This window comes from Pelecanus crispus, chromosome 10, assembly GCF_030463565.1.
Source record: "Pelecanus crispus isolate bPelCri1 chromosome 10, bPelCri1.pri, whole genome shotgun sequence".
NCBI lineage: Eukaryota > Metazoa > Chordata > Aves > Pelecaniformes > Pelecanidae > Pelecanus > Pelecanus crispus.
Window position 1 is genome coordinate 37,093,617 of NC_134652.1, and position 25,459 is coordinate 37,119,075.

The 25,459-nt window shown below is 39.0% G+C and overlaps 1 protein-coding gene across 1 annotated transcript in view; it reads left to right on the top strand.

Moving 5' to 3' along the window:
• The window catches only part of MYPN (myopalladin), a 47,844-nt gene that overhangs the window by 11,442 nt on the left and 10,943 nt on the right, over positions 1-25,459 (top strand). Inside the window, exons 3-11 of the mRNA XM_075717584.1 lie at positions 770-821; positions 3,337-3,475; positions 5,026-5,097; positions 5,311-5,452; positions 6,432-6,455; positions 8,470-8,586; positions 9,330-9,699; positions 11,787-12,374; positions 14,737-14,884. Of these exons, the coding sequence (XP_075573699.1) occupies positions 770-821; positions 3,337-3,475; positions 5,026-5,097; positions 5,311-5,452; positions 6,432-6,455; positions 8,470-8,586; positions 9,330-9,699; positions 11,787-12,374; positions 14,737-14,884 (1,652 nt within the window). The remainder of the gene's footprint in view (positions 1-769; positions 822-3,336; positions 3,476-5,025; positions 5,098-5,310; positions 5,453-6,431; positions 6,456-8,469; positions 8,587-9,329; positions 9,700-11,786; positions 12,375-14,736; positions 14,885-25,459) is intronic.

Genomic DNA, 25,459 nt, shown 5'->3' on the forward strand with positions numbered 1-25,459 from the left:
GGTTAATTTTGCTCTACAGTTATTCTTCTTTCACGTCTCTAATCTGACAGTGAAAGGACGAATCCTTTTTTAGTATCTGTACTGCCCCTGACATTAATGGGAGATGTCTGTGCTTGGCAGGGATTTACTAGTTCTCGAGACTGGGGCCAAGGCCTGCTTTTACCTAACTCAGTGGATGTTGGATGGAAGCCATGGCTGATGGAGATGCTCGCTGGCAGGAACTGCAGAGAAAATGCAAATTCTAAATGCAGTGAAGGCTGAATCAGAAGCGTAAAACGTCTTAGTAAGACAGCTGTTAGTAAACTGAGCTAGTATCTTCTCCAAACTGTGCTACAAGTTTAAGAATAGCTATGATTCCAGGTCTCTATTTTTTTCCCTTTTTTTTTTTTTGAAACTGGTAGTATCAGGTGTCTGAGGAAGAAAGCTCTTACTTGATTCACAACAGCAATTACAGACTAAGCCATACTAGTGGCATTTTAAAGAGAACCTGAGGAAGACCCAGGTGTACATTCACTCTTGGATGTTGTTTTCCTCATTTCAATTGCACCTCATCCCAAATCTGCCTTATGTCAATAGCAGTTCTGCATCTTACACAGTGTGCAACACCGGTTCATTTCCACTGCAATGTGATCTTTTGTTTTGGCATAGCTTTATGATGTATATCCTTAGAATGCTCTAGAGGAAATTTGAATAAAGGTGTGTATCGTACATAGATAAACTTCTTCAAAACCCCCTCTGCTAAGCGATTTTTTTTTTTTCTTTTTCACAGGAGTCTCTTCTTCTGACTCTGAAGGTGAAATCATCAAAGACGAAATGGATCAGTAAGTTTAAAATCAATTACATCTTCCATATTTCTTACAGTGAAAAAAACCCCACAAGTGTAGACATTTCAGTTTCCATTAGTATTTTGCGACTTTCAACACATTAGGCTTTTGTTTGGGATTTGTTTGAATTGTTTGGGTTGGGCTTTGTTTGTGTGTGTGTTTGCTTTGCAAACAGTATGGAACAAAGACACATTTGCTTGCGTGTCTTTAACTTTAGCTTAAGAATTGAAACTTTAATATTAAATATAAACATAAGAAGAAATATGTTACCTTAAAGATTAAACTACTAAAATTAATGTACTAAACCAGATGCCATTTGACTAGACCCAACTTAAATGCTGATTTAAGCGTCTGACTTGGAAAAACAGTGTAGTAAAAATTCTTACATGAAAATATGGTATGGTATGTCATGAAGTTTTTGGCAGAAGACGGCTACACATGGATTATCTAGATTTAAGATAAGGAAATTAATACGTATGAACTGAAGTAAACCGAAATGATGAGTATAAAAGACTACTTAATTATAAAAAGAAAGAAAAGGTGTCAGATGTAATCTAAAACCTGGGCAATAATTTTATTTTTCCTACATGATATCCATTCCCTGTGCATTTAGGACCTGATCCAGTGCTGTTAAAATCTGTAAGTCTTTCAGAATCAAAGCCTTTCTGTTAACTGGAAAGGGAGTCAGACTAAAATAATCAGTCTTTTATTTTGAACTCCTTTGTATGCATTAATTCAACCCCAAAAGCAACCAGTGCTATATAAAGAGGAAATTTTAATCAGATAGACTTATGCACCCTGGGTTTTTTCCATTATTTATCAAGGAGGGTTATAGCCATTACAAATGTAATTTTCTTTCAAAATGCAAATACAAAACACTGCAGTATGTTTGACTGAAGACCTCAGGCTGACAGCAGATCCTGTCTTAGGTGATTTTTACTTCAAAGTCATAAAATACTCCAGATTGGATTGGCTTATGGACTTTGACAAATGCAAAGGTTTAATATAAAACTTAAGATCAAGATCTCAAAGGTTTTGGGATGAATTGCCAAGTTTTTTGTAGTTCTAGCTCAGACTTTTCCAAATGTCTCAGGCATAATGTTTTTTCTTACTCATCTCATTAGGTGTTAATGTAGTATTGACCATGATCCTGATCACTTGATGCCATCTCTAATGCTTACCTCATTAAATTGTGAAGTAATGTGTTGCATTCTGTATTTCTTAGAAAAAAAAGAATGCTGCTCTGACATTGTAGCGGGATGTCCTCAAATGACAGAATTATGAAAGATAAGGCTTGGGCATAATCAGTGTCTTTATTTTTGCTTCGCTTCCAGCTGTCGTTACATGAGTCTGAACACCTGTAATTAAAGGGAATTAATATGAGAACATGTGCAAAAAAAAGTTCACAATTTCAAAAGAGAAATCAGTGATCACAACAACTGTTGTTCACTCTGAGTGTTCACTCTGAGTAAGGCTTCCTCTGGTTTGGAGGCTGGCTTTCCTGGGGGGACCTGTGGTACATTCCAGAGCAGCCAGTGCATACCTCAAACTGAATAAAAAGACCATCTCTTCATTGTCTGCATTACTTTACTTAGCAATAAAAAAAAATAGGGTCAACTCTTTTACGTCCATATAGAAACAACCTAGAAGAAGTGAAGAGGTGCCAACTTATACACTACCAAAATGCAATATATATTGGTCAGAAAGCATACCTCTCTTTTATTTTTTCCTCCCCCCAGCAGTAAATTATTGAATCTGTATCCAAGCAGACCATGGTATTTTTGTTACCTTATAGGCCCAAAACTTCATACAAGCTTGGGTAGCAGTGCAAGAGAAACTAGCATTGTCCTCTGAGAAATTAGCATAGCGCTCTCGTGCTGCTCAAGAGCTGGTAACAGCGGCTTTCAAGCCACAGCTGGGTTAATCCGGGCCATTTATTACATCTGGTGTAACTGAACTAAGTATGAGAGATTAGAGCGGCAAGGCACTCTAATCAAGCATTGGAGCAGGCTGCCCAGAGAGGTGGGGGAGTCCCCATCCCTGGAGGTGGTCAAAAAACGGGCAGACATGGCACTTTGGGACATGGTTTAGTGGGCATGGTGGTGTTGGGTTGATGGTTGGACTGATGATCTTAGAGATCCTTTCCAACCTTAATGATTCTATTCCAGTTTTACGTTCATTAAAACATAATCCAGCCACCAAGCCAGGAAACATGAAGTTGCTACTCTACCCTTAATTGGTTTAGTGGTGGACTTGGTAGTGTAGGTTAATGGTTGGACTTGATGATCTTAAAGGCCTTTTCCAACCTAAACGATTCGATGATTCTGAGGTATGCAGCCTGATTCTTATAAAATGCAGTTTACCTAGGAGTATGTATCAGTTTAGATCAACTGGAATTCAATCCCAGAAGTGAGGCTGGGGTTGACATGTAACTGGGACAGACATAACTAAGGGACACACACATAGCTCTAGCTTCCATTTAGAGAACTTGTTTTTGGTTAATATTTCACAGCAAACCCAAGCCAGCTGACATCTCCTTGAATGCAGCATCTCCTGCTGTTAGAACTGCAACCAAGCATCAAGAAACCTCCAAGGCACCATCTCAGCCTGTGTCTGTACCTGTCCGGCCTGTGTCAACACTCGTTAATCAGGTAGGGGGGACAATATGGTGAATTTCCACGACCAAAAGCAATCTCTTAAAGCAGTGTTTCTTCTACAGTTTGTGACTCTGAACCCCCAAATTTTCTAGTTTTTGCTTTGCTGTTGAACTTCAGCTTTGAACCTTACAGCCATACAGTAGTTGCATGCACAGAAGAGGTGCCCTGCCTACTAGCTAACCTTTAGCACCTGGCAAAGGGAAGGGAACCTTTCATCCCCAGGTTACAGGCATCTCTGCGGCAGTGAGCAGAAGGAGCAGCTGCCGCTAGCTCAGCCAGCGGCGGGAATCCGTGTGCGCTCCAGCAGGTCAGAGACTGCATGCCGTGAAGGGCACTGGGATGTGTAAGTCAACTCACTGGCCTCTTCACATTGCAGACTGACTCATTCACTTTCAATAGCGGCAGCCTATAACTTTTTCCTCTCCCTTTCTACAGAACTCACTTGAAATCATCTTCTTTCAATGAAACTTATTTTAAGCTAAATCATTTCACTACTATGCTTACTTTATATATAGAAATGCTTATTTACCATGTAACATTTTAATATCCATATCAAAGACTTTCTAATTAAGGTTAGCATGCATTTTGAGTCCTTTTTGTTGCAAACTATCAGAATATTCATAACTGTGAATTCTTACCCAATAGGAAAGAAGAGCCATATTTAGTTAAAAATAAAACTGAAAAGTTAATGAGAAACTTGCTTTACACTGCCTTTTCAATGTTTACAGCCTAGAATTAGGTGGTAAGCAATAAACAGATGCTGAATAGGTGAAGTAATGCACGTTTCCTTTTGACTACAAAGAGAATAGAACTAAGCCTTTGTGACATTTTGCCATTTTGACAGAGGCTGACTAAGTCAAGAGTGATAGTTATCTCAAAAATTACCACTTTTAATCTTGTTGGTTTATAAGACACCATCTATAAAATTTGGCTATGTTTCCTGAGATACTGAATCACTAATACTGCTCTTCTGGGGCAGCTTCTATTTCACTAAAATAAAAAACTCTATTAATCAAGTTATATAAGGAAGTTTTCCAGGAGGAGAATAATTTCATTCCAATTTCACTAAGTAGGATCAATAGGGTGATATTCCACCTCTGTAAATTGTTTGGGTTTGGCAAAGGAGAAGAATTACAGTAGCAGTCACACACATGACTTGACTTAACTTTTCCTTATTAACATCCATAAATATTTTGCAAGTAAGAATTTTTAACAGGAGACTACCACCAAGCAGCCTACATAGATTTGCCTTAGTGAAGTATTAATGACAGATGTTATCACACACTGCAGTGAAGTTTTCCTTGCCATGATTAACTCAATAAGGCGATAACAGCATTTTTGTTACTCAGGCAGTAACCCATCCAGGAAGATCGCTACCAGTTGTCTACAACAGAGCAACTTTTATTCATTGTATTAAACATTTTGCTTTGGACTTCACCCACCAAAATCTCTTTTGTGTCATTCCAAGAGCATGTTTCTCCTGTATATGGAAAAATATCCTCTGTACACCTAAACATCATCATGTGATGTTTTGCAATCTACAGGCTCAAAGCCCCACTAACTATTTGCAAGGACTGGATGGAAGACCTATAATTGCTGCTCCTGTATTTACAAAGGTAATTTGTTCTATCACGTATTTGAAAACTAAAGAGGTCAATTAATTGTATGAAGAGATAATTAAATTTTTGAGCTATCAAAGACAAAAAAAGGAATTATGCATTTCTTAGGCCATTCAAGGATTTAAGTGGCTTTATGAAATCTTACTGAAATCGGTATTACTTCCAGACCAATAAGACATTTACTGACTGTCTATTCATTTTCTCTATTAGATGTTACAGGATATTTCAGCTTCTGAGGGGCAGCTTGTTGTCTTTGAATGTCGGGTGAAAGGAGCTCCTTCCCCAAAGGTTGAATGGTATAGAGAAGGAACACTGATAGAAGATTCTCCAGATTTTAGGATATTACAGAAAAGTATGTTTCTTGTGTGGAAATATTGTGTCTAATAAAATACAGGCAAGCAACAAAATTGCTGACATAGCAACACTTTGAGTTTCTTCTTACAGTGGTAAGAACTATATAAGCCATATTTATGGCAATAAATCTGAGTTCCAGAAGCCAAAACTGTGGATTAATTGAACAGCATACTCACAGGCAGCATTCGTCTGAGATTCCCCAAACTATTGAATTGTTTTGCCTCCTGCTTTGATCCCTTTGCCACTTAGCACCACGCTCTAACCAACTGAGCTAACCGGCCTGCTCACTTCAATGTCCTTTTTTAATTCAGCCTTACTTCTGCTGTTTGTTTTTGGTTCTGCACCATTTATGTAGAGATCCAGTGCCCGTAAATCCCTCCTCTTTAAGTGCTATGGGCATGGGCGGTGGATTGCTTATTTATCCACAAAAGTAACCCGATGTACATGTTAGCATGCTTACACATACATGTGTGCACATGATACATGAGAGGTTGTAAACATATACTTCTACTTTAATTTTCAAATGCAGTCAAAACACCCGCAGTTTCCTCATAAGTCACTGAAATGCTAAAATTGCTAAAACTCAATAGAAATTCCTTAAATACAACACTAAATCAAATCTAAATTAAACAATGTTTTATGACAACTTGATTTTATGTGTGTAATAGTTTCAGAGACTGTCTTCAAGACGTAATAAAGTAGTACTAAGGTTCCAAAAAAATACTTCTTGCAGAATTTATTTCCTATTCATAAGTTCTCAGAAGTGTTCATAAGTGCTCATATTGTTCAGTGGATTTGACATACCATTGAGTACAAGGCTTGGCTGTCTCCTCCACCCCTTAAACAGAACATTGCATCACAAGGAGTATTCCGTCATATTAAGAAGAGCAAGCTTCATATCTAGTGCTTTAAAAAAAAAAAACTATTGGCAAAACTAAGTACATTCAACCTACTAATTCTGCTCTTCTTCCCTTTAGAACCACGATCTATGGCTGAACCAGGTGAGGATCATCAAAAGGCTCATACTTTTCTGATTATATAAATGTGGTGATTTAACCTCAGCAAATATTATTTAAACTCCATAATGTAATTAACATTATTTCTTCTTTTCCCCATGTTCTATATCTACTAGTGAGATGCAGACTGTTCCACAAACATATAATTTGAATTAATTCTATCACTTTTGAAGAAAATAATGTTTCCATTCTGCTTTGACCCAGTTCTAACTTAGGACCTAAATGTTACCACCTTATGAGCTAAAGATTAACAGAATTAACATATGAGGGTCCCCCGTATATCTGAGGTTCAGAAGTACACCAGATGATGTAGGACTGAGCTATTTTTATCTAGTTTACCAGTCAGGGAACATTGCATCAGATGTTTAGCCATGTCAGCCATTCCCTTTGCTCCCTACCAGCGTAATACGAGAGTATCACATCAGGTGTTCCACCCCTGATATCAGCAAATCCTAAAAAAGTGGCTGGATTTGCTAATTTCAAGGGTCAGAGCAGAATGTAGGCTACTCTGCATGATTTGAGCAAAGGAGCCTTAGAGATTTTGATTGCTGCTCCATGAGACAATCACTCTCCCTGTTAGGCTCTTCGCTATTAAAAATATAAAGCTGCCCCTCTTAAGACAGAAAATTACCAAAGGAACATTAATTATTATGGAATATAAACTTCCGTAACTCTTCTCCTTGCCCTATTAAAAGTTTTTTACCCCAAACCGTGTGTTGAAAGAGACTCCCTTCTCTCTGCAATGTCTCTTGCTGAGACTTAGGAATGAATAAATGGAGCTTCTACCAGAACCCACTGATGCCGTTCCTTTACTGTCCAGTGGCATCACTGCTGAGTAATGTGAAGCAGTTTTTAGAGGGTAATCAGTTGGGTGCAGTTGTCACTGCCTCATCACCTGCTGCTCATTCAGAAGGAATCTGGATTTCCATGCATGCAGTGGTTGGCAAATCCAAGTACTATAAACTAGATACTATAATGCCTTAAACTAGTTCTATAATCCTAGTACTATAATAAACTATTATTCTCCTATAGTTGTTAGCAAATAATCTCTTTGTTGCTACTAGATTTTCCTCAGTGATGACATGAAACAATCAAGTTTAAGCGGGGCATGGTCTTCTACAGAAATACTCATAAAACATTAATCCTGTAGGGTTTTAGGAAAGTTTCTTGCAAAAGCAAAGCAGTCACTGACTCACTGAAGAAATGGTATGAGCCCACATTTCAATACACTTTAGATGTTACTCTCCCCTCCCATCGCAGCTACCTGGCCAAAGGAAAGATTTAAAATCCCATCACCACAGGTATTTATTAGCTGGTACTGCTGCCTGGACATGTCGGATACTGTTCAGACAGGAATGTCATAACCCCAGACTGACTTTTCAAGATGAAATTTAATTTTTGCCAGTACAATTTGGTAGCACAGGTTTGGTGCCCATTAGTCATCTTCACAAAGAAGTGAAAAGGCAACTTTCTATAAGCACAATTAGCACAATGGCCTCTACCTGCAAATCTGTACTGGTACTTTCGGAAAATGCCAGCCTATATGTGTGTGTGTTGTATTTTTTCACCTTAACCTTGAATTGTTCCCAGTTAATTATAACTAATCTTTCTATCTGCAAAGAGATAAAAATACATATATTTTAGTGAGTTGTGAGTATAGAGTACACTATATTTCTCCAAATTAGATTTTAAGTTCTTCAGAGAGAAAGTCTGTATTTCATGTGATTAGGAAAACATTTTCTAATGTTTTCCAAACGCTGCTGACACCTGTTCTTCACTTTGGGCATGCTGGAGCACAGAGGGTACCAGTTGCTGCAGACAATGCTGATAACAGCTGCTGCACACAAAGGCTGCCAAAATTGATAATACTGATGAAACTAAAATCAAATGGAACACGGTGGAAAACTTTAAGGAAATGTCCCGGAGGGTAGTCAAGGCTTTGTGTTTGTTCAACGCATGTGTTCACTTCAAGGAATAACACTGCTCTGATGCTTTGCAGAGGAAATTTGTACTCTCGTTATTGCTGAAGTATTTTCAGAAGATTCTGGCAGTTTCACCTGTACTGCAAGCAATAAATATGGCACAGTATCTAGTATAGCTCATCTAACTGTCAAAGGTAAGAGTTTATTTTAGTCCTTTGCTTGCTAGTAAATACAAGCAGAGCAGGCTATTGCACTGTACAGTCCAAGCTGCTTATCGAACATACAGATTGCTATGTCTTTTCCAAGTGTCTTTCCCCAATTAGAAATGTGAAGGAGCAAGGAACATTAGGGAATGAATCCCACCCAGCCCTCCCAAAAACACAACTCTTGCTGACCTCAAGATTTGGGCACTCAGCTATTTTTGGAATCTCTACGGACTGTCTAGTTCGCTGTTTCAATAACCCTTTGGTGCAGAGCCCAAAGGAGGAAACCTCAAAACAGATTCCTTCATACTGCCTACATGATTTATGCTGCCAAGGCACTAAGCAGTTGGGTGAGCAAAGTACAGTACATAAAAGCAGAGTGCACTGTTGACTCCAACTCACCTCAAGTTCCAGCAGTGTTCTTCATAACTAAAAAGTTACAGAATGCTCTGAAAAGAAAGTTTGTATTTCAAAGATACTGGTGGAATTCACGGGGACATGGCTGAAGACCACTGCTGGATCTTCCAAACTGGAACTGTGTCTCTTTTTTCCCCCGCCTTTACAATATTCCTTTGTTAAGGGAATTTGTTGTTAAATAAATCAGGTCAAACAACTCAGTCCAACAGCTGGAAGGACATCAGAGTGAGTTTTTCCAACTGTAACTTTTGTGATTTCATTTCACTATAACTTACGGTATTTACATATCACCAGAAGTTTTGTATTTTCTATTTCAGCATCTGAAGACAGTAGTAATGCTGCTACCCTTCACACAATGAGCTCAATCAACTTAATTGCTGCTGAACATCAACCTCCCCCACATACTCCTTCCCATCGTGTAGTAAAACAAACCCCCAAACCTAAGCTTGAAGGTGTTCTTGTAAACCACAACGAACCCAGATCTAGTTCCAAGATAGGTCTCCGTGTGCACTTCAAGCTGCCTGAAGATGATAAAGGAAGGGATTCATCACCAGAGGATGGACCTGGTGCTACAAACCAAATCCGACCCAACTACTTCCAAGACAGGATAAATGGACAGCCAATGAAAATACCAGAGCCGACATCGCCATCCAAGGAACCGCCCCCGGTACTGGCTAAACCAAAGCTGTAAGTAAAAGGGATTCTAAGTCTCATGAGCATCACTGATACTATTTAGTATTCGTAGACCAGGACTCTATTGCACTAGAGCAAAAAACTCAAAACACAGAACAAAAAGACAGTCAGCATCACATGGTGCTGGCCTAATTAACCATACTCTTAGAAAACATATTCTACAGAGCTAAGTATGTTTTTCTGTATATCCCTCTTGGGAAAAGTGCTCTCCAAATTTAAAAGGAAACTGTTTTCCCTTTGAAATTTTATTTAATTCCACAATGTTTTCTGCTGCAAACAAAAGGTGAACAACACTGCTTTTATGCAGGCAAAATAAAAGCAGGTTCTTCAAATATACCTCACTCAATTCTGAGTATGCAATTTTGCCAAAAGCCAGGCATATTCAGTCTTATACATAGTATGGGCTAGCAACTAGCTAGCAACTGTAGTCCCAAAGCCTCATGACTTTTATGTCTCACAAACGTAATCTCCTCCTAAACAGAAAAAGTAGTTGGAAATGTTTGATAATGTGAAACCACTTGAACTAAAAAGCACCTGCATGATTAGTGCACTGTGAGCTCAAGGGGAAATTTTAAGTAGCAGTGTAGTTTTCTTAGAGGAGAATTTATGGAATTCACACTACAGTTTATTAAGAACTATCTTTTCAGCATTTTTGAAACCTCCCAAATCTAGTTTAACAAAAAGCATGCAGAGTCCTTCATTTCATTTCTTAAATAGGCAGAAGCTTAGGCTAAAGGCTCAGGAAGGACTTTATAAAGTAGTTCATTGGTACTCTTCAGCAGGGATGTAATTTCATAGCATAAACACTACAAGTGAGAAGACAGAACTTACATACCATGTAGCAGAGGAAGAACTTGGAGCAGTGGGGTTTTTTTAATTTGTTAAGCCCATATTCACAGCCCCGCTTACTTTCAGAGCCATGGTGTGTTTAAGGGGGGAGCAGAAGCAGCATTTAAGTTGCCCAGTGCTTGCATAAAACAGAATTTCTCTCAAGCCTCCCCCCCCGGCCCCGCCAAACTGTAACAAAGGAGTGCATTATTATGCAGGTGTATATACAAAGGACACAATATCAGGACTGCACAACTTCTAACTCTCTAACATTCTACTTTTTGAAAGCTTGAAATTGCTATCTTTACCTTTAATGTGATTTTGTTATAGTACATTATAGAAACAATAATTCTTTTAAATAAAAAGAAGTTCTGTTGACTTCCTGTATTTGGTTTGTCAGTACCAGTTGTGAATGGTCTCTACTTCTACATTTTTCACTTTTTCACAATAGTCATTGAATACTTGACAATTTATTACACGATCATTTTCCATATCCTTTATGTCCTTTTTGGTTTTGTAAGGAGAAAAGTTAGTCTGTTTTCCATATGCTGTATTTCCATATGCATAATAACTAAATAAACCGCTTGACAAGGCAAAATCATGTTCATTAACTGTGAAGTAAAAAAGCCCTGAAGACACATACTAGTAGGTAGCATCTAGGAAACAACACTTGCATGAAATGCAAGTCCTCTCTGAATGATGCACTCCTGCCTGTCACCGAATGTTGACACCACCTAAACTACATTCGTAATATCTCTTTTGGTGGATTATTACAGACCTTCATTAGCCAAAATGCTGGTTTCAGAACCTACTTTAACAGGAGCTAAAATACTGCAATTTGGCTTACAAACGCTCATTTAAAATCTGATAAGCCAAATCCTACTCTTAGTTACACAAGCAGAGAGGTACTTGGGTGACACGGAGCAGAATTTGACAATGCTATCCCTCAAATATCTTTGAGTAAGATTTATATTTCATGTGTTAAAATGTAAGAATCATCTTCAGTCAAATAATTTTCAGACAAAAAGCTTTGTGCCACTGGCAAAGAAAGGGAGAAGAAGGAAAAGTTTATTTTCGTAGCAAACTAATATTATGCTCTTCTCATAATGTTAGGGAGTATATCACGCAGCAGTTTCGCCTACCTCGTACTGTATCACAGGACATAGAATTTTTCTCTCGCAATTCACATATGGAAATGTAGTCAGCGGTTCAGGGCTCATGACCGATTCTGCTCATCTTTGTTTTACATGCAGGGATCAGACCCAGTTAAAACAGCTCCACAACCAGGTCTTGCTTGAACAACAGCAGGTGCCTCAGACATCTACAAGAGAGTTATCATTCAACACAGCTTTACTGAATTCTGCTACTTCACTCCATCAACAGTCCACCTCAACTATGTACAAACAAAGCAAAGCCTCTGCTTCACAAGCATTCAGCTATACCCGACCTAAGCAGTTCCTGCCATCACAAAGCACACCGCCTACCAGCTCTTCTTCTAGCTCCTCGGTTACAACATTCAGCAACGTCCCTCAAGGAACTCAAAGAACAAATAACAAGGAAAATTTCACAGGAAATCCTCCACCTGCCCAATCAAGGTCTTCAGGAGGGTTTACAAGCAAAAGTGAACAGGGTCTACCAAGCCCTAAAGAATCCATGGTGCCTCCATTAACACTTTCTATATCTAGTGTAAAACACTTCCAGCCGCAGAGTGTGACTCCTGCTCCTATCTCCCCAACTGGCCGGATCCAGAATCCAGTAGCTTTCCTTAGCGCTGTCCTTCCTTCACTTCCTACTGTGCCATCGACCAATGCTATGGGACTGCCCAGAAGTACACCAGCCACGTAAGTAGCATAAACCATATGTGCAGAAGCAGGGGCAAGAAATACCCATAAAAGAAACAAAGATGTATTTCTGGTCAAGGGTTCAGTGGGGAGTTTACTGAAATGCAAGTCATTCATAAAATAGAAAAGTCAGTTAATTCACGTATTCTGGTCATTTCATCTAACCTTTACATTCAGCTAAGAAAGGAAGGGATAGTAGCTTCTATAATAAAGTACATCAAAGGTAAGATAAATTCAAGAGAGAGAAATGGGAGTTTATAAACAGATATGATATACAAGAATTTGGGGGCTCAGAGATTCATAACACTGTACTAGTGGGAGAAAAGAGATTTCATGAGCTTGCAGGATACGCCACTCTAAGACCATTTGCCTGTATGAGCTATAAAAACATTCTTATCTATTCTAAGCAATGAGTAAAGTTTTAAAGGTACCTCATAATGTAAGTTATTTCTAAGTCCAGGTAAATCTAAGAAATAACGTATGTAAAGGTACTTTTCTGGTTGCAATACTTTCTATATTTAAAGTGCCCCAGAAAATCTCAGGAGAGTTAATGTTTTGCACATAAATATTTTAATTGACAGCCAGCATGATTTCTGTGACAAAATACAAGCAAATAAGGATGATGACGTACTGGAAAGGTTGTGCCCTTAAGAGTTCCTTCTTTACTAGTAGAGTTGAAATTAATATCCCTTTGGTGGGCTACATGAACCCTATATTAGCACGGCTAGCACCTGTAGATTGATACAACTTTTTATCTGTAGAACTCCAAATTCTGCACAAAGTAAGGAATATTTCCCCCTTTTACCAATGGTACATTTCAAGGTAGTGATAGCCATCAGTAGTAAATCACAATCTCCTAACTATTTTGCTGATACTACATCAACCAATCTGTAATTATAACAGCCAAAAGCGTCGCTGTATACATAACACCATTCTGCATGCGAAGAAATGCTGCCTTCAAACCGTATCGCACTCCTACTCCCAGACTTCCTAGTCCCCCAGCACAGCCACACGACCACCATCACCCTGTGGCACATGCCTGGAGGCCTCCACGGCCCTGCCACCATGGGCAGGCGCACATATTCAAGTTATAAGGTTCACAGTGAAGGTTTTAACTACACCCAGCTCAAGCCTTTGGCCTGCTTTTACAACATTGCAACAGCAAGCAAAAATTGACTGCAACTACTCATCCTCCCCTTCCTCCCCTTCAGAGCAGGTGCACGAGTGCTCAAGCACTGTTCTCGTTGCATTAACGACACTTAACACTTGCAAAGTGCTTTCCTTTTTCTAACTGTTGTACAGGCTTTATCAAATAAATCCTTACAATATGCCTAACAGGTAGAGTAGTTAATATCGTTTTCTTCATTCCGCCTTTCCTGGGTCCCAGCCCAGAGCTGAATCGCCACATAAATAGAACTCTTCGTGCTGAGATTCAAATCTAGATCGCCACATGGGAGAGAGTCAAAGTGAGGGCACAAAAGATCAGGAAAGAACCTGAGCAAAATCTGTGCTAATCTGTGAATACCTATTGACGTTTCAGCTTCCTTTTTTGGCATTATCAATTACAATAATTCTGGTTACAAAAGCAGTGAGAGATCACCATGTCTGCAGAACAACAAAAGGAAGATACCTTGCACAGCAATCATTAGTTATGCCTTTTACCTAGACCCCCTGTTATTAAGATGCCAACTCCTCGTAAACTACTAGAACATTGCACACCCTCTAGTAGTGTGCGGCTGCTGTGCTTCAGCAGTGCACTTTCACAGTCTCCCGACAGTCTTACTTACAAATTTAACTATTTTCAAACCTTACTAAAATGAAACAGACTACATCTATAAAATAAAAATAAAAATAAAAATAAAAATAAAAATAAAAATAAAAATAACTGTTGATGTTAGGTGTCATTAAAAGGTGAAAAGAAGTAAAAGTTCATGGAAAGAGTAAATGATCAACAAAGATGTGAGATAAAGATCAATGAGAAATTGCATTAACTTTTAAATTATTGCCTGATACAGTAAAACACACAGATTGTATACCTATGGTAATACCTATACACATTTCTTTAGCATTCATTGTGACGTCATTATTCCAGGATAAACATAAATGGAACTTAGATGCTTATTATAGGATTATAATGCTTATTCTCTTTAAGATGTATGTCCTTAATTGCTACTGGCATGGGAATGGGAAGCACCATTAAAATAGTACCAAAAAAATCAAATCCCATATTGTGCTTTGGCTTCCACATAAATAAATAATAGGTTCCTCCAGACAACTGAAGCGTAACATATCATATCACACAGGTGACAAAAAACATATATACTGGTTGCTGCATGTTAGTATCAGAATTTTCTTTTAATAGCTCGACCCAGGGATCAACAAAGAAAAATCTGAAGCCTCTGCTATTAGCAACAGATGATTCTATTCGGGAAAATAAAGCTGCACTTGTAAAGGACCTGGAAAGAAAACTGCATTTCAGAGAGGACGTTAATCATCAAAGTAGTCAGCAGGTAAGAAAACTGAGTGTTATTAAAATAAATTTCACCATGAACAAGATATATATTATTGCTAGTGAAACAAAAAGTGTTTGTTTGGTTGAGCTGCTACACTACTTTGCAGAGTAAAGTTTTGTGGTAAGTACTGGTTTGGGATAGCAAACTGGAGCTTTAAATAGGAAGTATGAGGGGATGCAGTTGTAGAGGGTTTACTTTGTGACCGAGTAGCATTTTTTATTTCAGATCATCTCTTTTAGAGACTGGTAGCAATGTAAAACTTTCTTCTTTCATGGAAGCTTCTGTACACTGCATTTCATTTTTTCACTTTCCAAGTTACTCAACTCATTGCACACATACACATTCATACACTGTATCTTTTTAACACAAATTAAGGAGTAAAGTAATCAAATCGTTTAAGAAATGGTTTCTGGTTTTACTTTGGTTGAACTAAAATGCAGTATTCAATTTTTAGCATTAAACCTATTTTTCCAAATCTCCTGACCTATATGAATTGACAGGGACGTGTTAGGAACTTAACAAAGTTTTTGGTAGCTGTTACTGGCATACACCGAACTTTAGGCCTAGCATTATTAGAATTTAGCAAAATAACAAGCCTTTTACACAGTTAAGGAACTAAATATCAGTTCATTCTTAACTGGAATCACTCAATTCACCAGATCTGGGCAGTGTCTGTGAAATAAAAGAGAAATCAAAAATGAAATGGTGTTTTGAGGTTGAAATCACTGTAAATCAGGTTCAACCCCCGTCAGATAACAGTAGGACACACTAAGGACTGCTAGATAGCTTTCTGTCTGTAGGCAATTATGCCACTCTCACCTTGGCCACGGAGCCCTCCATAGCTGTCCCGCCAGCTCAGGCTTAATGCAGCAAATAATGGTTTACCCTGATCTGTCGTCAACAAGGGAACTTTTCACATGCAAAGATAAGCAAAAAGCCCTGGAGTCTCTGGAGTAGATTATCCTCTGTGGACAACTGCAGTGTAATCCCTGTTTTTTTAATTTTGCTGTTGACCTTTCTTTCTGACAGATCACACTGCCAAAGCGCTTTGAGTGAAACAACTGGCAAGCAGTGTGTTTTGCAGATGAATCACAAGTGTTACAATTTGTACTTGCTATGGTAGTAAGACAAATTATTTAGAGAGCTACTGTGAAATACCAATCAGTCTTTCGAGTTAACTGCATGATAACCCCTTTAGAAACAATGATCACTACTAGCGTCAAAGTTATCTGCAGACAGCAGAAGTTATTTATACGCTTATTTGCTATTCTGTATGAGACCAAACCAAAATCTTGACTCTCAAATGTCCCAAACACTGGAAAACTTCAAAGCTGGCACTTCTCTAATAGTTACGGTAATTAGAATGCCAATGGTAATGAGCTGGAAAACAATTTTAGGATTGCTCAATGAAAGTTTTTTTTCCCCCTCAGTTCCCACCTTTAATCACTTCTGAGTTTGTTCTTCCGCATCCAGGAAAACTACTGCTCAGCAAATTCAAGTCTGAGTTTTCCCCTCAGTGAAAGCAGTGATTATTTAAAGAGATGAGAGGATACATAGTATTCCCCAAAATTCCTACTGCTTTGCTGTTTATAGAACAACCAACATTGTGAGAATAGTATGTTGGAGTGCTGGATTCATAACCATAGATTTTGTCCTGTTTTTTCCTTTTGTAGGTAACACAGAATTAAAAAGGAGACATTTTCATCCTATATATAGCATATCCACATTACATTGATTATTATTATAATGGTAGGGAAGGGTTTCTACTCGCTTTCTCATAAATAGGAATGCAACTCTCCTCTGTATGAGAGATCACTGCATAATGAATGGAGTACAGCAGCCAATAAGGATCTCAAAGTGTTGCCTTCCTTGTATTTTCTACATGATATTTTAAAAATTCCTTCCCATAAAATGTGTCCTGTAGCATATTTTTATTTAGAGAATTGTGTTGTAACCCCATACTTCAATAGCAGCATTTGCTCTCATTTACAGTATCTGCAGAGCATGTAGGGATCATCCAGAATGAAAGCTGCAGACGACAAGTCTGTGTCTTACAGTACTGGTATTGTCTTCTGTTACTACATAAAGTGCAGTAACGAACATGAGTGATTTACATCCTGGTGCTCTATTTATTATCATTGACTTCCATATGAAAAGTGTTTAGCTTACAAGTCAAGATTTTCCTGAGTGTCAGCATTATGCACTCAGCACGATACCTAATAATCCAGATGTACTCCTTCTGTTTCATCCAGTACGTCATTCATCACCAACAATAAAGAAACCCAGAATCAGAACATAGTTGGTAATTTTGCTGATGTTGCATGAGACAGAACAGATTAGTCTCTGGTCTTCCACAGCTATGATAATCATGCAGTGCTGACAGAAATACAAATATGATTTTGCTAAGATTCTAGCTGCAACTTTGAGAAAGTACATGCACTAACAAGCTGTCATTTTTTACCAGAAAAAAACACCATACCTGTCATTTATGCAGATGGTAGTATGCTATATTGCCAGGTGAAATTTCATCACCATTAGGAGTGTTGAAAAAAAGAGGCTCATTTATACCAAATGTCTTCAGTTAGATTTGCTCGGTTCCTTCAAACAGAAGATACACTAAATGAGGATTAGCTTTAGGCAACTGCAGGAAGAGGTTAGGACAAATTCCAGGATACAGGAGACTTAACTCAGTTTCTTCCTTGGCCAGTTGAATTCATAACTCTTAACTCCTGTAAGGACAGCCTAACTCCTTGCCAGTGAGTATGTGTACTGGTGGTGCTGCCCCAGGTTGCACAAATAATTAAGCATTCTTTCTCAGCAGGATAAAAACCTGGAAATTCCACCTTTCAGAACAGCTCCCTTAACAGGAGACCTGAGCCTTTCTCTCACCTTCTCCAGCTCAATGAATAAAACTTAAGACTTTCAGGCAGTGTGGGATAGGCCCTCCTTCAGCAGGACATTTCAGCTTAATGGTTAGGGTTGTTTGAGGAAGCTGCTAGAATTCTTTCCTTGCGTTGGAGAAAAGAAACAGAAACAGACTGAGAGAGACAGAGCAAGATCAAGAGAATCACTCACCTAGGAACTAGGATAAACACCTGGATTCTTGTCCTTGCTGTAGTGGATGTTTCAGTATTTGTGCAAAGTGAAAGAGGACAAGAAGGACAAAGAACTTCCCTGTCCACTCATCTCCGCCCCCATGTTTTATTAGCATGGAGCTCAGAGCTTCCTCTTGGAGACTGAGGTTGAAATCCTGCGAGACAAAGCATCCAAATCTCATAACCTCAGTGAGTGTCTGGGCTACTGCACCATTTGATGAAAGGAGAGCACAGCCAGTGTTATCTCCACTTCCCCAAATCTGTCAGTCTAGTCCATTGGGCCTTTTATCTTCTTTACAAGTAAAGTATCTTGGTAATGCTCAGTTAGAATACATCATGTAGAAACAAAAAGACATGTGGGGAGAAAAGGGCATACGGAGAATTTGGGGGGATTTTGGCAAATGGAAAAAAAATATAAATGTGTAATGCAAACTAATTCTTTTACCCTGGTATTTGAAAACATTTACAGACTTCACCAACTGGACTATAAATAGAGGAAATTCAGCTTTACAGGCAAAACTTAGAAATTAGTGATACTATCTCCTCAAAACTTTGCTATGCAAATAATATAAAATAGAAAAATGAGGTAATTAAACCTCAAAATCCTGTACAGTAATAAAAATAAAGGAATTAACTGTGCAATAATAAAGGAGAGTTAAGTACCTGGGCCTTTTATACCTTTTAGTTATAAGAACTACAAACTGTGCTCACATATCTCTGTCATTTGCTATGAAGAATATCATGCGGCAATGCTGGTTGGTTGTGTCTTATGTAAGACTCAGATAGCAGCGTGGTCACAGCCTTATTTTTAGGACAAAGGGTAAAGCTACAGCTGTTTAGAAAATTATGCACAGCCCTCACACGATTATTCCTTACTTTTGCTAGGGAATGCCTGCTAGGAAATTTTGGAGCAGAAGAGATGCAGGGTTTGTCCAACAGCTTTTAGACCATTAAAAACCATGGCGTGTAAAGCCATATGCAGAACCCTCTTCAAGGGTTTGTGTTTACATTTGGATAGCATGATATTCGTGCCTTGTGCCACGTAAGAGGGCCCAAGTGCAAGAAATAAGTTGCTTCAGTGATACCTCTCCATGGGACGTGATAAGTGAAGAAAAGCATGCGCAGTGGAGCTGTTGGCTTTTGATTCCCACTGCTGAAAGAGTGGGGCAGGGCAGGAATCCAAACCAAACAGAAGATTTCAGTCAGTCAGAGTAGCCTAGATTAGACATTGAAGACAAGAAGTGTTACAGCTTGGAAACAGACACTGAGATGCAATATATACCAGTTTCTTAGATAAACTGTTAACTGGATTTAGAATAACTCTGCCAAAAAGCCAATCTAGTAAAAATTACAAAACTGGGATTAAATTGGGACATTTGTCTGGAGTTGGCAATGATTGGCAAACAGGATTATGTTTTTATACAGTACATGAGAATCAACATTCAAATAAAGTTCTTCCAGCCTTTCTATTTGTGGTAATTTCCATGGGTTACTATGCTAACATCAGAATATTTTGATGCTACAAGCTTCTAGGAACCGTAAGCATGTATTTTCACTAAGATCTGAATCCTGCTAATGTCAACAGCAAGATGGGTTTTAACGTCAACAGATTTTAGAACTCATATTCACACACAAGGGTGCTTAAAAACTTACAGGAATTACTACAGTCTGCAACTCCCCTTCCTGCCAAGAAGGTTCACAGGTAGCAGAATGGCCTGGGAGCTAGATTACTTGACTCAAGATCTAGGAGAACTACCTGCTCTGTCACAGACTTTCTAAGTTACCTTAACAGGTCACTTTGCTTCTTTAGGCCTCAATTTCTCATATGTAAAATGCAGGTAACAGCCCTGCCCTGAAGGGTGCCTTGCTGTCAGGCGCTCAAAAAATGATGGCGATGGGGTCAAACAGATCGATCACAGACACCAAATGATGTCAATCTGTATCTTCAACAAGACCTGCATTGAGAGAAGATTTTGTTTGCCGTACTGGTCAAATTACAACCATTCAGCAGCACCCTGCAACAATATTGCCAAGGCAGTGCAAAGTCTAGCAACTCCCTGGAAAAGAAGTTGCATTTCACTTCTCCGCCTGCCCCAATTTCCCACTAGCACTTGTCCGACTTTTTTTTTTTTTCTTTCCTTTTGAGTTATCTTGCTTCTAGCTCACTCCTGCAGAACAGGTCGCTGTGGGATCGGGTGACCGCCAGCGATGGCAGGAGGAACATGTGGGACTGTACGTGCATGAGCAGGGAGGGAAGCAAGGGAATGCTGCTGCTAGCACAAGCTGGCAGCTGAACTGGTTCAGCTATACTGTCAAGTCATATACTGAACACGCTACGCGGCTCTGTGGCAATGATGCTGCATAGCTCGCTTACGAGGTGCTACTAATGACTAGAGAAAAGTGGTCCAGAACTGCTTAAGGCACGAACTCACCAGCGCATTTCCTGGCTTTGCTCTGGCCAGTTTTAAGTCTTTTACCCTTCTACTTATACCCTGCCAATCTTAATGCAACCACCACTGCCTACTGCCCTTTTGTTAATGCATGTAAGTGAAATCTCCAGGTTTCAAAAGTTGCAGTCTACTCGGCATCTATCGATATAGATAATTATATATAATTATAGTATATGTATGTATTATATACATTCTGATTTGTACAGAACATTTACACCTCTAGATAGGAGTTTCAATTTTACAGTTTTCTAGCTGGGAGATAACACAATTTTAAACATCTGGCTACTATATTAAACAAGTGTGTGAATTCCTGCCTATAAAAATTTCATGTTCCAGGAAAGTTGCCAAAAAGCAGCTGGAACCCTACATTTTTGACCCAAACCCAGAGCTTGAACCTTTGTACTGTTTCCCTTAGTCTCCTCAGTATGCTGAACTGCAGCCTAGTTTTAACATTGTACCCAGTGATCACATTGACTTGTTCTGTGTGTGACGCTTTACGAAATACTTGTCTGAACCACAACCGTAAACACTTTGCCCTACTCCACTTATGTAATCACATTCAGAAATAGCTTTATGGCTTATGTGATAAAACCCGCTCTTCAGAAAGCCGTATTAACAAATACTTTCTGTTCTTTCTAATCCTAGAAGAAAATCTACCAAACAAGCAAAAAACTCCAAGATTATATTCTCTATACAACTGTGTATTTCCACTTATTTCAGAGATTCCTGTTGTTTATAAGAAGTTTGGTACAACACTCAGTCTATGTATGATGGCGTTAAAATTTTCACAGACATGTTAACTCAGTCTTGTTGGTTTGTGTGTAAATTTATATAAGCATATATATGCACACAAAACAACACATTTAGAAAGACAAAGGCTGAAGTATGAGCACAACACACAGACAACGCTTTGGGGCTGTGGGAACCCTAACTTCAATATTTTCTAATTTAAAATGTATTTTTGAATATAACTCCTTAAAATGACCACTCCAAACACATGCAGTCAGCCTGCACAGTTCCTAGCCAGAGACTGTTGCGTTAGCATGGAAACACAGCGACTCTTGTGGCTTCCACGGGCAGAGAAGCAGCGGTCAGTAATGCTAGCGCAGCGTTGATAGTGCAGCGATATGCATTTGTTCTGACAAACTGCTACTTTTATTTTACACCTTTTTCCTGTGTGTGCACATACATCCAGAGTCACATGCGCTCAAGAAATGTCAAAGAAAACCTGTCCGTGATGAACTTCAAAGTGGCCCCATGAAATGCATTCCTTCCTCTATCATATTTTCTACTGCAAGCAGACATATGAAAAGGAAGAAATGCTCATATTTCTTAATGAAGTAAAGTTTGTAAGGATTTAGTATCTCCAGCACATCAGTCAGGAAAAAAAATGATACACTGTGTTCACAGAAAACTTTTTCAGGTCTAAAACAGAGGCAAGAAACATTAGGTTAATTACAGTTTGAAAATACTTGCTCTAAGTTTAGTTTATGTTAGTTGGTTGGACAACTTAAGACAAACCTGTACCTTTGGAGTAGAGGTAGTAAAAGATGTTGACTGTCTCTATCAGCATTGCTTGGTTTCATCTGTAGGCCATCATGGCTACAGCAACCCTGTACTATTAGTTTCTTATTCCATACCACAACTTCTTTTGGACAGCAACGAATCTGAAAAAAAAAAATCAGTATGAAAAACTGCTGACTAAACTCAACTATCTATAAACAATCCTGGATTCTCCCATTAGCTTGCAGTATTTCGTTGCCTCTTACCTCCACTCTCTAGCATTTTGTTCTGGAGTCAATACCTTACTCATTAATATCAAGCCCTGAAAGTGTAATGGTAATCCCTTCCTAGTCCCATTACTTCCCTCTCCTAGAGAACACCATATGATGAAAAACTTACTTCAGGGACCAAGCAATGATTCCCCAATCCTTAACTATACAGTTGAGGATGTATTAAAAGTATGAAAGTACAATACTGCCTTTTTAATCTGAAACATTTTTCTTGTCATCAGCAATTTTCATTTCCAAAACCTGCTTTTGACAGAGTCACCAGAAAATTGAACTAAAGAGAAATTTGATCTAGAGATTAGTTACATCATTCTGAAAGAAGTCATCACATTCACGTTTTGTAGGTCTAACAAAACATGCATGTAGCTCAATAAAGTTGAAGACTGTATACAACTAAGATAGTCCAGTGGCAGATTTATGTACTGCCATAAAAGAATGATGTTAACTGTTGGTAAGGTTCACAGGGCAGTAAATAACTGGTCTGCTGACTTCCAGATTACGCAGATCGAACATTTTTTTTTTGTGGGAGCAGATGCATGCCCCTTACTTTTTCTTCCTTGGTTCTTTATTATGTTGCACTTAACAAATAAAAGGTGTGGGCTCTTCCAAAAGCCCTCTTCCAATTTTTAGTCTTCTAGAATACTGCTTTTGGTTGCTATCTGACTCTGAGAAGTCTTAACACTTTTCAGCCCCACTCATCTTATTCTAATCCGAGTTCAGAGGTGCCCTCTCAGAGTAAACATTCTTCACGGACTTACTGTGTCTAGCTTCTGAGATAACCAATTTGTGAGCCACTCTGCCTACTCTGTCCATCAGCCCCGTTGCCCTCTAAACACAAATAACACTCAAAAAATGGCTTATCTTTACAAAGGGAATAACAGTTCTCAAAAGTGCTCAAATACTATGGGCTTAAGCTGCGCCAGGGGAGGTTTAGACTGGAGATTAGGAAGAATTTCTTTACGGAAAGGGTGGTCAGGCATTGGAACAGGCTGCCCAGAGAGGTGGTGGAGTCACCATCCCTGGAGGCGTTTAAAAAACGGGTAGATGTGGCACTTCGGGATATGGTTTAGTCTGGTCTACCCTTGATTAGTCTAGAGTGGGCTTGGTAGTGTAGGTTAATGGTTGGACTGGATGATCTTAAAGGTCTTTTCCAACCTAGATGATTCTATGATTCTATGATTCTACGATAAATGAGAAACATGTATGCAAAACAGTGTATTTAGCTTTACAATTATGCTGTCGTTTAACCAATATCCAGAAAAACTACATAATTTTTGAGAGGGTCATTACACAATACACAGTGACATGTTTAAACAGGCCAAAATTAGACTGTCTGTACCATGCTTGCTGTATTGCCCTGGCCTTTATTCATGTGACAAATCATTAGATGATGGAAAGGGAAGGAAGGAAAGAGATTACCCCTAGCTTAATTAATCCTTAATTGACGTCCACATTTCCAAAGGCCACGCAGCATGTGAAATCCCTGAAAACAATTTCATTCTTAGAAGAATTACATACAGTATCTTCAGGACCTACTGGAAAATTCAGAGACTCAAGGTAATCCTTTCTCAGTAGGTGCAATTTTTTTGCATACATTTTGCTCTCTGCTGTCAAGAACTACCTAAACAACATGAAGGAAACTATTAAAGCTCCCAAAGAAATGGAAGGAAAGCAAAACTTTAAATATGTTCTTCAGTACATTGCTGGCAACAAAGTATTTAGGTCTGAATTCCTTAATTTATGGGAGACTCTAGAACCAAAATATGACTGCAGTCCATTTTGGTGACATGGCTGCTGCTTAAAGCGTAGGAGTCACTCCCTGATTTTTACTTGATTCTTCGTTCCTAAAAATACACAGGCAAAAGACCGATTGGTTAAGTTTCCCTTAGAACACTATATAATCAGCTCTCGCCATCTAAAGGGAAAAACGATAGCTTTGGTTAGTCAGAAAATCTCCCGTTTTACACTGGCTTAACTGAGATGAGAATTTGATCTGTTGAAGTGATTTGTTGAGACATGCTGTGTGAAAGAAAAAAAGCTCAACAAGATGAGACTTTATAAGGCTGCTTGCTGATCACCAGCTGTTGGCCAGCCCACAGAGCAAACAAAGCCAACTAGGCAAGTGGATGATACCATCTAGTGGCTGGCTCCCACCCTTTGGCGTGTATCTCCCACACTTCTACAGACCTGCAAGCTCAAAAACTCCCGCTTGGCAAAGCTGTACTCGCAGTCGTACATTTGAAGAAAGTATCAGAGAGCAGACTGTCCCTGTCAGAGTGGAGGGAGAGCGTTAAAGGTAAGGAAGGTATCTTGAAGGGGGACCCAGCAATCTAAGCCCCCTGTGAACGCTCCTGTTACCTCGTAATTATCAGCGCTGCTCCAAAGCTGTGTGGAAGGAACAGCCCTGCAGCATCAGAGGAGGAGGGAGGCGTGGAAGGAGGACTCAGTTTCCAGTAAAGAGAGTTCATTCATCCAAGTCCTTTCCTCCCTACTCTGAGCTATCTGCCTTTTCCTTCCACAGCTAGTCTTTACTGGAGCTGACCTTACAGCAACCCCCCAAAAAAAGATTTTAGATGAAGAGACCGATACACAACACCTACCATTACAGTACTAAAATCAGATATTTTTACTTCGTGGCAGCCACGTTCCTTTCCTCTCACCCGTAAGTCTTGCAGACCCCCATCTCCTCAAAACTACCCTGTAACCTCTCAACCTTTGGCCACTTCTGTCTCCTTGGTCTCCTGAAGAAATCGGAAGACTTTGTCAGCTAAAATTTTGTGCTGCCTCTCCATCTCTGCTCCTTGCTGTTTGGGAACTACTGGTCAAGAGCATAATCAGCAGTGTGATGGAATGGCTAAATGATCAGAGGTGTAAGTCCCAGTGATTTGGGATCTTTGCTGGTTCTTTAATTAACTTTCTATAAGATTTCAGACAAGATGCATTTTCTGAACCTTGTTTTTTCAGCAAACCGAATATATCTAAGGACAGGCTAGGTCCTTATTTACTATTCACCAGTTTCTAAAATTCTATTTAAAAAATGAAAATTGCACTTTTGGAATTGTTCAAGTATTTCTCTTCCAAGCCTGATCCACAGATCATTTCCTTCTTACAACAAAAGCAACAAACCCCATCGTAATAGCACTATCTGACAGATTAAAGTGAGATTCTGAAGATCCCAGCTTGCCGCAGAAGTAGAATAAAACATAAGCCTGCTCTCAGAGATGTCAGTGCCCCTCA